The 13,299-nt window shown below is 44.9% G+C and overlaps 1 protein-coding gene across 1 annotated transcript in view; it reads right to left on the bottom strand.

Annotated features, from left to right (window-relative positions):
* The window catches only part of LOC8040501 (protein phosphatase 1 regulatory subunit 12B), a 70,523-nt gene that overhangs the window by 24,973 nt on the left and 32,251 nt on the right, over positions 1-13,299 (bottom strand). Inside the window, exons 14-15 of the mRNA XM_042293494.1 lie at positions 11,814-11,923; positions 10,234-10,311 (exon numbers count right to left, since the gene is read on the bottom strand). Of these exons, the coding sequence (XP_042149428.1) occupies positions 10,234-10,311; positions 11,814-11,923 (188 nt within the window). The remainder of the gene's footprint in view (positions 1-10,233; positions 10,312-11,813; positions 11,924-13,299) is intronic.

Genomic DNA, 13,299 nt, shown 5'->3' with positions numbered 1-13,299 from the left:
CATCCGACAAACCTTTGCGTTCTGTGACGTCACGACGCAGCTACGGATGTCAGCCATTGACACTGGCGAAATTCGGGGTGCAGTTTCGTACATACGCTCATGAAATGTTTAGTTAATAACGGGAGATCATATATCAAAATAAAAATGTTGTTTGTCTACATGAAGGCTCCCTCGACGTAACGCGCGCGAAAACTTAAGTACTTCCGGTTTTGACCGGACAATCCCTTTAAGCCGAAAATTCCACCCGCACAAACCATACTCCGCGTGTCGTTTGTGCAGGATTTTTCAGTCTTTTTGTTACCTCTTCTTTCATATTTTACGTTTATTTTAATTTTCAAAATTTTAAAATTATTCAGAGATTTTATTTTTTAAAGACCGACGACCAGTTGGCGCTTTCCACTTTCGCTTCCTCCTCTCCCCCCTCCTACCCTGTCCACCGTTGCCTGTTTCCTCCTCGCCCATGGTGAGGAGGAGCTTCTGCCTTGAAGAATCTCGAATCCGGTCGTCGGCCTTGAAGCAAGAGCGCAACTGAGCTGGTTCAACACCGACACGGTCACCCAGGAGCGGCGCAGAAGAACGCGACGGACAACACGAAGCTCCGAAGCTTATTTATTTAATAATGTTGAGTTAACTCATTACTTTCATCCAAAACCTGCCGCTGTCGCCGTCACCTATGCATTCGAATAAAAACGTTGACCCAACCATTCGCGACTCCATTGACCTATAGGGGGCGCCACCACCAAACAAACATGGCGGCTGGGAACAGGTCGCGTCGGCTCGGCCGGGCCGGCTGAACGGGTGGCGCATTACAGTTCTCCTTTTCTTTAATGCCCTATTTTATAGGTATTTGAACTGCGACGGTTAAGTGTAGCCGGTGCACATAAACTTGTTTATGTGCACCGGCTACACCGGCTACAGGAGCATGTTAACCCGCTGGCGCCGCACTAAGCAGCTGGAACTCGTATTTTAATTGAGGTTTTGGTAGCAATCGAGAAGTCATTTTGACGAATTTGCGGGTTATGTATTATATTACGTACCATGTCCCACTAAAGCGCTATTAGTATATTATTAGGGTTTAAATATAAGCTTAGTTAACTAGCTATGAGGTGAACTACTGAATAAAAGTATATCTGACAGACAGAGAGATATACTACTTAAACTCAGCCAAGTGGTTCTAGCCAGCAGCACGCAGACGAAAGCGGAATAACTGAAGAGAGTCTTCATCGGAGACTGACAAATTGTCAGCCTCCATGACAAAATGCTATATGAGGGGGAGGGGGCAGGCCCCAGCAAAATGTAAGATTTTTTTTTTTTTTGGGGGGGGGGGGGGGGGGGGGGCCCATAGGCAAGCACGGTAACTGCTAGGCCATGGACGCGCTGCCTACCTGGCCAGCTGCGCACGCGGCAATATTATGTTCCGTTTTTCTTTTGCTTCGTAGTAAACAATGACCTTTTTCGGTGATGTGGCCTAAGACGGACTTCATACTTTTCGGGAGGTCAGGAGTCGTCGGGTGCCAAGACGGAGGTCTCACATTGCTGCTGTTCGTAGTCATCAACTTTGAGGCAATGTCCTGTCTCCTTGTAAAAGTTAACAGAAAAAAAAAAAAAAAAAAAAAAAAAAAAACAAACAAACGTGTTTTCCATTTTTTTACTTGTTCGCATTCTGAAAAACTGAATTCGTCTGCCCCTTCCCCATTTTTCTTGGAAAGTAAGCTAATATCCAGGGACTGAACAAGAATACTTGGTTTTACAAATATACGAACACACAAAAAGCGCAGCATGAGCAGTGAGCAAAGTGCGGACGTGAGTTTTAAATATAAACACCGCGGTGCGAACAATGCCGAGAATATTAAATTTTAAATATTGAATAAAACATTTCGTAAATGAGCTTTTCTCCGCGTTTGTCGGTTCTGCGGTAAGCATTTCACCGGTGAACTTCTCTCCGGTGAGCTTTTCTCCGCCGCCCGTTCTCTGGTGAGATTTTCTTCGCCGCCCAACAGTAACAGCCGACCATAATAAAAGTTGTGCGGGTTCTTGTCTAATACATTCGCCTCTATTTCATAAAATACTGAATCAAGAGTCTGTTGATTCGGGTCAAACAAAGAATCTTCAGCGCGAGACTTTCACAACTTCCGAATTGCACTACTACCAAAAAGCTTATTTTGTTTTTTTGCCTCACTGAAGAAATGTTTGCAATGTTTGTTTTATTACGGTAGAAATCAGCCTGCACAAGTTGGTACGCAAAGCGAATGTCGAAATTAAAACAAAATCGACGAACTCGCGTATGTTTCTTCCGCGTTTAAAATATGTAAACATTTTTAATGCATCTCTGCAGAATATTTGAAATCCCCAGAACAAACCACCTCTCAAGTTCGAACAGAAAGAAGTGGTAAGACAGTAGGGAACTGTAGGAGACTCTTTTTCTCCTCCGCTACGGTAACCGTGAAAAAAACGCCGCAGCGGCACATGCGCGCCGCCAGCCTTATCTGCATAGTTCAAGGTCTTGTGGCAGATTACGGAGCGCTATCTGGGTGCTTAGCGGGCTGCGGAAACAGTCTATTACAATTATCCAACATTGACCCTTTGACGCTTCGGTAGCTTTTGTCTGCCTGCATTTGCTAACTTAAGGCCTCGCGCAAGAACCACTTGAAGCGTGAAATCTTTCACCCCCATTTTTCGTGACCCAAAATGCCAACAAAGAATGGAACATTCTTTTAATGACGCGCTCTCGCGATTGAAAACTCGCACCCATCCGCAAAATATCTCTGCCGCCGAGAAAAAGAAAGGAAAAAACAAGAGACCTTTCATTCGCATTTGTACGACCTCAAAGCACCAACAAAGAACGGAACATTCTCCCAAGGACGCGCTCGGGCGATGGACAACCTACTTCTTGCTAGGAAGTTTTAGTAGACCGCGTTTCCCCCTCTGCTAACCCTCTGCTACGAAGAAACCGCCACTGCACCTGCGTGCCGATGGCCTTGGCTGTAGAGTTTCGGGTAGCGAAGGGACTTAGCAGAGGGGGAAACACGGTCTACTAAAACTCGCTACTATCGCGATAACACGCAAAATATCTTCGCCCGCCAAAAAAAAAAAAAGAAAAAATTTTTTTGAGAGGCATTTTCCTTCAAAATTTTGACCGTCAACCCGACGACCTTGAAGATGCAAGTAGTCCGGGGCGCAATAACACACTGCGCGATTTCAAGAGGTAGTATTCGCGACATGCTGATAGATGGCGCCAGCTGACAGCTGGATTTCTGGCATTTTGATGGGCTAAAAACTTAGTTAAATATTATCACAATGAGAATCCCCGGAAAAAAGATCTTGTAAGAGATATATTCAAAAAGTCTCGGTCTTCAATATTGTGGCACCTAAATTTGTATTTAGGCCCTGATTTATTTTTAGATGTTCATGAAGAACGGAACGAAAAAAGAGCTTTTTCAAGCAAGTTCCCGTAAAAACAATTTAACATTTAGATGGGGAAAATAGCACCACAACATTACTCAGTTTTTTCTTATCTTTCTAATAAAGCCATTCACAATTCAATCCGTTCGGCGGCTGCTGAGAGAAAATACCAAAAAGTTGCCATTGGAATTGCAAGGGGCTTGGGAGCTGCGATATCCTCTTAAAACGATCCAGCCAAAAGTCGTTATGGTTATTCCCAAGCTTCCTTCCACTTCTTCCACCTAATTTAGTTTTAATTTTATTCTACCGACTGTACCACAAACGAATAAAACCTAGATAAAGGTGGCTATAAACGAGAGATGATGAAATAATAATAAAAACAAAAAACCTATAGAGAATTTTACATAAATGTTCTGTAAGCGCCCTCGCTAAATCTTGAAGTTGAAAAAAGATATCTCCGGAATACTGAAGAGCTATCGCGGAGTTCAGAGTACTGTCGGTGTTTGACACTGACAGAGAGATCAAATAGTCTAGTACATATTTTGCGGCTATAATAGAAAGTTCCAAAATATTCGCACAAGCCTGCCAGAACGATCTGGACGAGTAGCCATCATACTTACGGTATTTAAAAGTGAAATCGTCTTGGCGTAAGGTTTGCACAAATTACTTCCACTTGGGCCAAATGTGGGAGCAAATGATGCAACAAATCGCATCGCTGCATTTTTCGATCGTAACTAGCTTACTAATTTCTGCGGTAAGTTAGGGCTTGTAATTTTTGCCTACTCGTTGCGGTACGAGTCACGGTACATAAACGAATGTATCGAGATTTACCGACCCAGAAACATATTAAACGTATGCTAATCTTGCAGGGTATGGCCAAAGTAGAGCTACAAATTTTAATACCTCAGATGTGTATGAAGTACAAACCAGAATCCAGAAATAGTATTACGAGTCAACAGAAAAAAATGTGACAACTCTTACTAAAGAAAAAAAAAAATCTTTTTTTTTTTTACGAGTATGACCAACCCATGACGAACTAACAACTGTATGGGCCAATTCTTGCCTAAACCTCTTGTGTAACCTCAACTATTGATGTAATTCTAGTTTCTTGAAAAACGTTCCTGGGTCCAACCCAAATATTTTCAACTTTTTTTCATTTTTTTTTCATGCTGGCACTTTTAGGCATTACCTTTCCTCTTTTTACTTGCACTTTCGCAACAACTCTCAGAAGGGACACGCGCAAAAACTGAGAGGTCTTCGCAATATTCTGTGGGATGGTCAGTTATATTCAATGCGCGTTAAAACACTTCTTCCAAGATTAATAAAAAAAAAAAATAGAAAAGGAAACCAGAGTGCAACAGCTGGAGGGTACCAGAAAATAATAATAAAAGACGAGCTCTTAAGAGATTGTTAGAGTTATGAATTTTATCATCTCTAACCTCTCATTCTGCCACCACCCCCCCAAAAAAAAATAACCCCAAAGCCACTCCTGACAAAGCAAGAAACCAATTCCAAAACCCAACAGTAGCCAGCAAAAAACACACAAAAGCAAAAAAAAAAGAAGAAAAAAACAACAATTAAAAGCTTTTGAATTTTTTAAAAAGCAACCTTCTGGAAGCTTTACATTGGCAGATAAGGTTTCAATAAAGGGAAACTCCGCCTTATATTCGGTAGTGAAAAGACAATGTACCAGTTTTCTTCGGTAGAATCTAGAACAACCGTACGTCAACTACAAGTTTGTTAAATTGGTCAACAGTCAGCGGTGCTCCGAGTACAAACAACCATCTGTTAATTCACGAGTTGACGTGACGTGTTGACACACTTTATTATGCTTCACCGTCCACAAATGCAGTGTTGGGAAGTACTTTAAGTACATCATACTTTACCTAAAGTAGATATCCTCAGTATGCACTTGTGCTTTATTTCAAGCATCTTTTTCTGGTACTTTCCGAGGAAAGCACAACTCCCGACCTAAAAGTACATTCCCCAAATTTTATCTCGTCAATTTTGCGTCGCAAAATGATGATTTGTCAACAAATGAGTGCCTTATAAATTGATCGTGTGAAATAGTTTGCCAGCCGGAGTAAAACTACTATTCTGTGGCCACTTTATGCAATATTTGCCACCATTTCGAAAAATAACTGATGCACCCCAAAGCAATGCATACCACTAAAAAAAAAATTGTATATGGGAATGAGAGGGCATCATGAAAGATTGTGTTAAAAAGTACCTGTACTTTACGTTGAAAGCACATTGAATTTATATTACCTTACTTTGAGTACAATGTACCCGGGGTACTTACTACCTGAAGTACATAAACTCCAATTTACTTTGTACTTCAAGTACTTTTTAGATGTGCTTTACCGAACACTGCACAAATGCCTACAAATTTTGCGAAAACTTTCGAGAAAACCCATTGAAGAAGCGATGTGGTGCAGACGAGGTTTGTGCGGCGCAAGTCCGCACGGTGGATCACGTGAAGCCCTTTATCCCACGCGGGTGTTGAAGGCTGCCTGCCCTCGCCGAAGTTTCAGTTTTGCTTTGGCATCATACGTGCCTGTTTCATCGTCATATTTTTCGTGTCAGATTTTAAACTGAAGATATATTTGCATACATCAAGCAGACCTACAAATCTCCTCGATAAGGATGGCTGTGACGATTTTGTCATTTCTACGCCACAGTTCATAAGTATCGCTACCTAAAATGAACTTAACTGAGCTTAGCAGCGGACAAGTGGAAGGTTGGGAACGACCTCCACAAATTGAGCTGAATTTTTGCATGGTAAGCCTAAGCTCATTACAACAGACATTCGGATAAAACATGCCAATTTGTGAAGTTCAGCTTGTTTTCCTTTACGTACCATTGACTCCAGTTCATATCTGCATACAACATACTCTTTTTACAATATACATGAAATATAAATATATGTAAAAAAAACAACATAAAAACCCAAAATAATTTTTTTTTTTTTTGCGAAATAATACAAAACTTTTTATTTACGAACCAGACACAGAGGACATAATCGGGGCCACTAAACTTCGCGAATTCCAGACGCCTGCATTGAAACTCTTAAGGATCGAAACTTTCGCGTGCCCCTAGATGTTGTTATGCCCCGACGGGCATAACAAAATTGTTTGCATATTCCGCGTACCTCGCAAAATAACTTACTGTCACCTTGCGAAAAGTGCGAAACGCGGAGTCCGCACTGTGCCGACTTCCCAATCTTTTACCTGCTTTAGAGCAGTTTGTACCTGCTAGTAGGTACATATGCCTACTGAATCTGCAACTTGAAACTGGGGGCAGTGCCACAGAAAAAAGACAGAGTTGGGAAAGCTTGGTCGCCCTCCCCAATTTCTAAACTCTCAAGTGATTGTGCCATAATAAATGCACCAATGCCTCTTCCCAAAATAAAAAAAAAGCACTATGTTCACTACGTAAAAAATTGTCTCAGTTCATGCATCTGTGGGCAAGTAGGAAATCTTGCCCAAATTTATTCACACCGCATGCTGAGCGCAACAAACTTGCACGAGATTTACAGGAAAATATCGGTGGTGCCCCAAGTTTCCCCGATATTCTGTATAACCAATCGTTTGCAGGACCGAATCATCTACTCAAGCGGTGCGCGTTGTTGTGCAAACACGTCGCTGTGCAAACGCAGTCTAAAAACAGGAAGCATAAAAACGGCAGATCTAGGAAAGCAATCCAGAATCAATTGTTCAATTTAAACGACGTAATTTTGTTAAAAACGCCCCGCAGCTTTTTACTCACGGTATGCGTCGGCAATGTTCCACGTTTTGAAACGAATTGAAGGAAGATTTACTTTTGAAAGCGCTCGCTGCCACAGCTCGCTGCGCCTTCCCGGACCAGCTGGACCGGATCAGCTGATGACGACGGGACTGAACCCGTTGAACCTCGACCCCACAACAACCAATTTGGGCTCCATGTTAGTGCGGGTTTCTACTTCCAAGCCCCGCATCACACACCAGGAACGTTTAAGTTCTTTGTTGCATCGAGGTGTTGCAGCAAACAGAACGAGATCACCGAAGTCAACGCAGCACTGTCGTGAACCTTGGCGCACTTGTGGACCCTGTGACTCCCTTCGCTTTCCAAGCACACACAACGATTACGAATGATACTTTCCGTCTCCCGGAAACATCACAGGGGCACTTCTCAGGTCAAGTCTTCGCTACATGTGCTCGCAAACCGCGGAGCTTCTTGCGTCCCGTCAAACCAAAACAATACCGGCGCCATGTTGAACATGCGTTGCTGCCAGATTTCCTCCGACCAAACAAAAACAACGAAAGCAAACCGGCTCTTGCTTCCAGCGTATATCGGCAGCACCTTCCCCCCGTTCCCCCTTTCCCGATCCGCGGCGTTCGACAAGAAGGACAAGAAGCACCCGAAGTCGAGGCGCTGCGTACTCCGCAGCCAAGTCAATCCAAGAGCAAATCCAAGAGTGAGGGGCGGGGCGTACTTCTCTGCGCAGGTCGAAAGAGTGGGAGCTTCAAATGTGGAGAGGTGACTCCGACTGAATTACGTCCTGAGGCGTATAATTAGCTAAAAAAATTTTGTTTTCTCGGAAGGTTTGTTTTGCGATATGCTTGTCCCAAGTAGGCTGTTTAAAAAAAACACATTTTTTCCTTTGCAGTTACCCTTTAAGGGTTTTACAGTACAGCCACTTTTTGACTCGAATCTCCACTTAAAAAGCACCAATAAAAAGCACTACATCATTTGCTTCGTAAAAAATGGGATATAGTATATCATTAAATCTCAATTTAAACATGAGCAGATATCAAAACCAAAGCTTTGGCTCAGTCTGGCAACATTCACCTTGGGCCGCCTAAAACATGGCTATCACGTGGTACGAGATGTCACATGATCCACTACGCAACGACTGGTGAGATTGGGGCGGCGGACGGGCCACCGTTGGAGAGGGCTTGTGCCAGGCGCAAGTGTCGTCTGCACCGCACTTTTCTTTACGTTTTGGTGTCTACGACATTTGATGGCGTCTGTACAACTGCGGAATCAGTCTGTGCGCGTAGTGAGAACGAAACTCGAAAGACAATCATCACAAATGGTAAGATGATGGCGGTTGTGACGCGGGAAACGGCCGGTGGGACGTCCGGACGGCTCCCAAGAAGCGCACTGCGCAGGCGCGTTACACCAATCACGTGGACACTGCTCAGCGCCGAGAGGAAACGTTGCCAACGTCACGCTTGCCCGGAGAAATAAAAACGAACAAAAAGGGGTAATGGTGATGACGTCTAGCTCAATGTTGGCTACACCAAAGCCGTAGCCTCGACTGCGCTGTTGGTTGTGCCTCAATTCACCCGCTCGAGTCAGCCAATTTCGGCAACCTGGCGAGTTACTCCGTTTGCCGGACCGTTTAAGGAACATCTAGACCAGGGGTCTCAAACACGCAGCCCGTGGACCGCATGTGGCCCGTGATTCGCTGGGACGCGGCCCGCAGGCAACCGGCTACGAGTTGCGGTTCCCATGTCTCGAGCGCTAGAAAAAGCATGCGGCTTCGTGATCTCTTCTCGCCGATTCATTTTCGCTCCAAAAGTAGCTCTGCTCTTTCAATGCATTCCCATAGTTTATACTTATCTGTGTTTATTTGTCCTCTGTTTCGCCTTATTTTTTGCTTCCCAGCTTCTTTTGTAATGTACAACTGTTCCGCTACCAGGCCGCAAGCGCGAGCTTTTCGTTGAAGGGTGCATCTCGGCTTCGCGAACTTTTGATCAGCCGGAGCAACAGCCAAAAATAAAGCTACAAGCTCGGGGTCCTCGCCTTCAGAAAATGTCACAATTAAAAGACAAGTATTTGCTCAGAGTGTTGTAATAAAATTCGTGAGGAAAGCAAAAACTGCCAAATTAACCAATTGTCTTTTTTTAGAAATTTGTTTAGAGCTGGGGAACGACAGTGTACATCTTCCCTCGTTCCATAAAAAATGGCAGCACGTTGGCGGGGCGGTGTCATTTTAATTCTAGTTACCACATCACGGCAGGGCCCAGACTAGTCATAAAACACACGAAAGCGAGATACCTCACTGGCAAAACTGCGATTTTACAAAAAGCATAGGGAGCGAGGTCTCTTCTATACAAAAGTTTATGCCCCCCCCCCCCCCCCCCCTTCCTGTCTTATGCTGGCTCGCGACCTTTCCGGTGTGGGCTATTTGGCCCCCACACTGGAATGAGTCTGAGACCACTGATTTAGACGGAACTAAGTCGTAACATTTGACGTGTGGCCTTCCTAGGTGATACTGGAGACGACAACATGGTTTTTTCAAAGCCAAAAACTATGTGGGATTGCCCTTTGATGATGATGGGCTGTCTCCAATCTCTACAAGAGGTGCTTCCTTCGCAATTCAGTTGCCAATCGATTTTACGCGAGAGAGAAGACTGTGGCCGGCAAGGCATAGGAACGGGATGAGGAGCACACTAGAATCGCACAACTCCCGCTTCCAGACAAGAGACACAGATTTCTTACCTTTTTAAGCAAAATATACCCATAATGTGTTTAGGGATGCGTTTGAAAACCTTTATACGACAAGAACGCTCGTTCCAAAGCTGACGTTCAGGACGCGATACGCTCGTAACACTGCCGAGTAACCTGCGGCATCTGGCGGCAAGGGGGTGTCATTTCGGGCCCTCTTTTTACGGTCGGTCCGGATACAACCATGTTCCGTCGTACCGCGCAATTTTTCGGTTTTCTCGGTGTCGCTATAAGTGGGCCGAAAATTTTGTCTGTTGTAGGGTTGACTCCGCTGCCTGCACCACATTCGTCGCAAATTTCTGGAAACCCGAAAACGAAAACAAATGAGGCACCCACCTTGACGTCGTTTGACAGGTCGTGAGCACCTATCCGCAGCTTGTCCTGGTCTGCGCTTTCCTTCTCCGGTGATGGTTCCTGAAAGAAACAAAGAACAAACACAAGATGTCAAGACGAGCAATTCCAACACTTCTATCGTTCTGTCCAAAGCCCACGCTCAAAGCATCCCAAATTTGATGCGAATAATCGGAACACTTTTTCGGGACATTGACTGGAAAATTGCCGTCTCCCTAAACGGAAGCTATGCTCAGGGGTTGTTCCCAAGTATCAAAATGTCAACAATGCCAAGGTCACTGGTGCTTTTGTAACTTCTTAGCGTTAATGTATGCCGAGATGCGCCGTCTTGAGCCGAGGAGCCGCAGCCAGCGCTTTCATTTCGATCCCAACTAAACGCCAAAAGAGATTGAAAGGCTAAATTACGATAACAAAAGGGGGACATGGAAGACAAACAGACAACACAGGCGCGTTGTCTGTATTCCATGTCCCTCTTTTGTTTTCGCAATGCAGACGCCAAGACGCCCAACTGTGCACACTGAAAGGCTCGGTGCTTTGATACGCATAGTTTGACAAACTGAGGCAATGACTAAAGTGCTTCTCTGCGAGTGACGCTTGGTTTACTTGTCCGCCGAAAACCCACCAACACCACATTTTCTTGAAAAACATTGGTCAACCTTTTTGTGATCGAAGCTTGCACATACACTCTGCTGCGACAACTACGGAAAGTCACAAAACGAAATTGCAAGGAACGATGGACCATTCTCGGCGAATGATACAAACATATTTTGTTTAATTTTGGTACTCAATGTTTACATGTATGCAAAATCGTCGCAATGTATGAAAGAAGCCTACCAAATGACGAGGCACAAAAAACGATGGGACTCGGAAATCAAATGTGTGCGGATAATAGTTATCAGCCCTTGTTTTATCATGCTTGGTATTCCAGTGTGGGTCATGTTTTAGAGCGGCAGGTGTTAATGGCCCGTCTCCTAGTTTTGTGACGGCGTGAGCGTAAACGAAAAGGTTCCCTGCTAAATTTAGCCGAAAAATTGACGTCACGTGACCTATGCACCAATTCAGTTTCCCCGCTAAAATTTGGCGGGAAAACACATCACGACCTTAAATTCATTAATTCATCAACAATTTATCAACGCTAAATCAATGTATTATTTTAATATTAGATCGCCACATGATGCACGATAAACACAATGTAAATTGATCGTCATCGCCATCTCGTTGAATAAGCACCACAGCTGACGCTATCTAAACGCATCACGTGCGATCGTCGTGGAAATGTTTTCAAACCAAATGTTACCTCACTATATTCCCTGGGCATATTTCGTGTCCAATGATTGACAACTGGCATAATGGCTGGCTCAAATGCCCAATGGCAGGCCTAACACGACCTCCACACCCAATGACTGGCCTCCAAGCCCAACAATTTGTTGGTGATTGGCCTATGAACCAATGATGAGCATACCAGCTAGCCACCAGCCGTACTGGCCAAGTCCTTTCACAAATTTCGGTGCCATCTGTCTGCGAGGGTGCGTTGTGACCCCGTAGGGGAGGGCGGGGAGACTCACCTGGGATCCCTCTCCTTCCAGGTAGACCACGCCCGTGGACCTCCGCTTGGGCCTCCTCCGCCTCTGCACAGCTGAATTTGTCCTTGAGTCGTCCTTGTCCGCGTCGCTTCCTGCACAAGGAGTCAACGGAGATCGTGAACGGCCGGAATGGAGTTCTTGGCCAAGTGGGCCGTTCATCCTCGCCACAATAACAAAAGATCTTAAAAGTGACACTCCATGCTTCATCTGACCTGCACTGAATAAATAGTAAAACCAGCAACTAAAATAGAAAAAAAAAAAAGTGAGAGCCGTTTACAACTCCCTGTAATGCCGAATTAGAGCGCAGCTCTTGAAAAGGAGGAGGGAAGGGAGGGGGGGTCAACTGAACGGGGGGGGTCACGTGACGATGACAATGCCGATGACGTCATCAGTGACGTCAATGATGACATCATCAGTGACGTCAATGATGACGTCATCAGTGACGATGACGATGCGGATACCGATGACGTCATTAGTGACGTCACTGATGACATCATCAGTGATGATGACGATGCGGATGTTGGCGACGTCATCAGTGATGATGACGATGACGGTGCGGATGCCGGTGACGTCATCAGTGACGTCACTGATGATGTCATCAGTGATGATTACGATGACGATGCAGATGCCGGTGACGTCATCAGTGACGACGACGTCATCAGGGGGGGGTCACGTGACCTCGAGAAGGGGGTCACGTGACCTCAGGGGAGGGGGTCACGTGACCACCTTGGGGAGGGGGGGAGTCACGTGACCTCGAGAGAGGGGGGGGGGGGGGTCACGTGCCCCCCTCCCCCCGAGGTCACTTGACCCCGGGAGGGCTCGCGCGGTGCATTACGGGACATTTCCCATAATGCACTGCACGGTTACGCCGACGGCGCCGCCGCTCAAACCGGAAACGAGCGCCCAAGAGCTGCGCGCTAAAAAAAAAAAGAGAGCAGGTAGATTTTTGGTGGACAAGTGCCAAATCAACTAAGGAATAAGAATTAATTCCTGCCACCCAAGACTTTTATGATCCGGAACCAGCAGTCTAATAAAACGATGCAAATGAACTAGCGTCACACAAATTAAAAATTTTCTAACGGTGGTCACGAAAAATAAGAATTTTCATATCCACTTCTGAATGAACAGCAAATTCATACTTTTTGAGGTGTTGTCAAAGCCAAAGTAGCAACCACCTCGTGTCTGTAAACTTAGCCCTAAAAATCGGTATGGCCCAATTTCGTTTTTGTCTAAAACACAAACTCCCATAATCAACAAAAAAAAAAAAGAAGGTTATTAACACAAACTGATTTGGTTTGAAGTGCAAGACTCATGTTTCAGTGGGTTTTGGATAAAACCTGAAATCTATGTAACCCTGCCATCACCTACCATAAAATACCGAGCGTTCGCCCATTCCACAATAGGCACCCGCCCCTCAATTTCGTAACATTGAGAAAATATACAAAAGCCATATTTTAGATATCACTGA

This window comes from Ixodes scapularis, unplaced genomic scaffold (assembly GCF_016920785.2).
Source record: "Ixodes scapularis isolate PalLabHiFi unplaced genomic scaffold, ASM1692078v2 PGA_scaffold4__175_contigs__length_147842914, whole genome shotgun sequence".
NCBI lineage: Eukaryota > Metazoa > Arthropoda > Arachnida > Ixodida > Ixodidae > Ixodes > Ixodes scapularis.
Note: the sequence above shows the minus strand (reverse complement) of the source record. Positions and strands in the feature narration are given on the sequence as shown.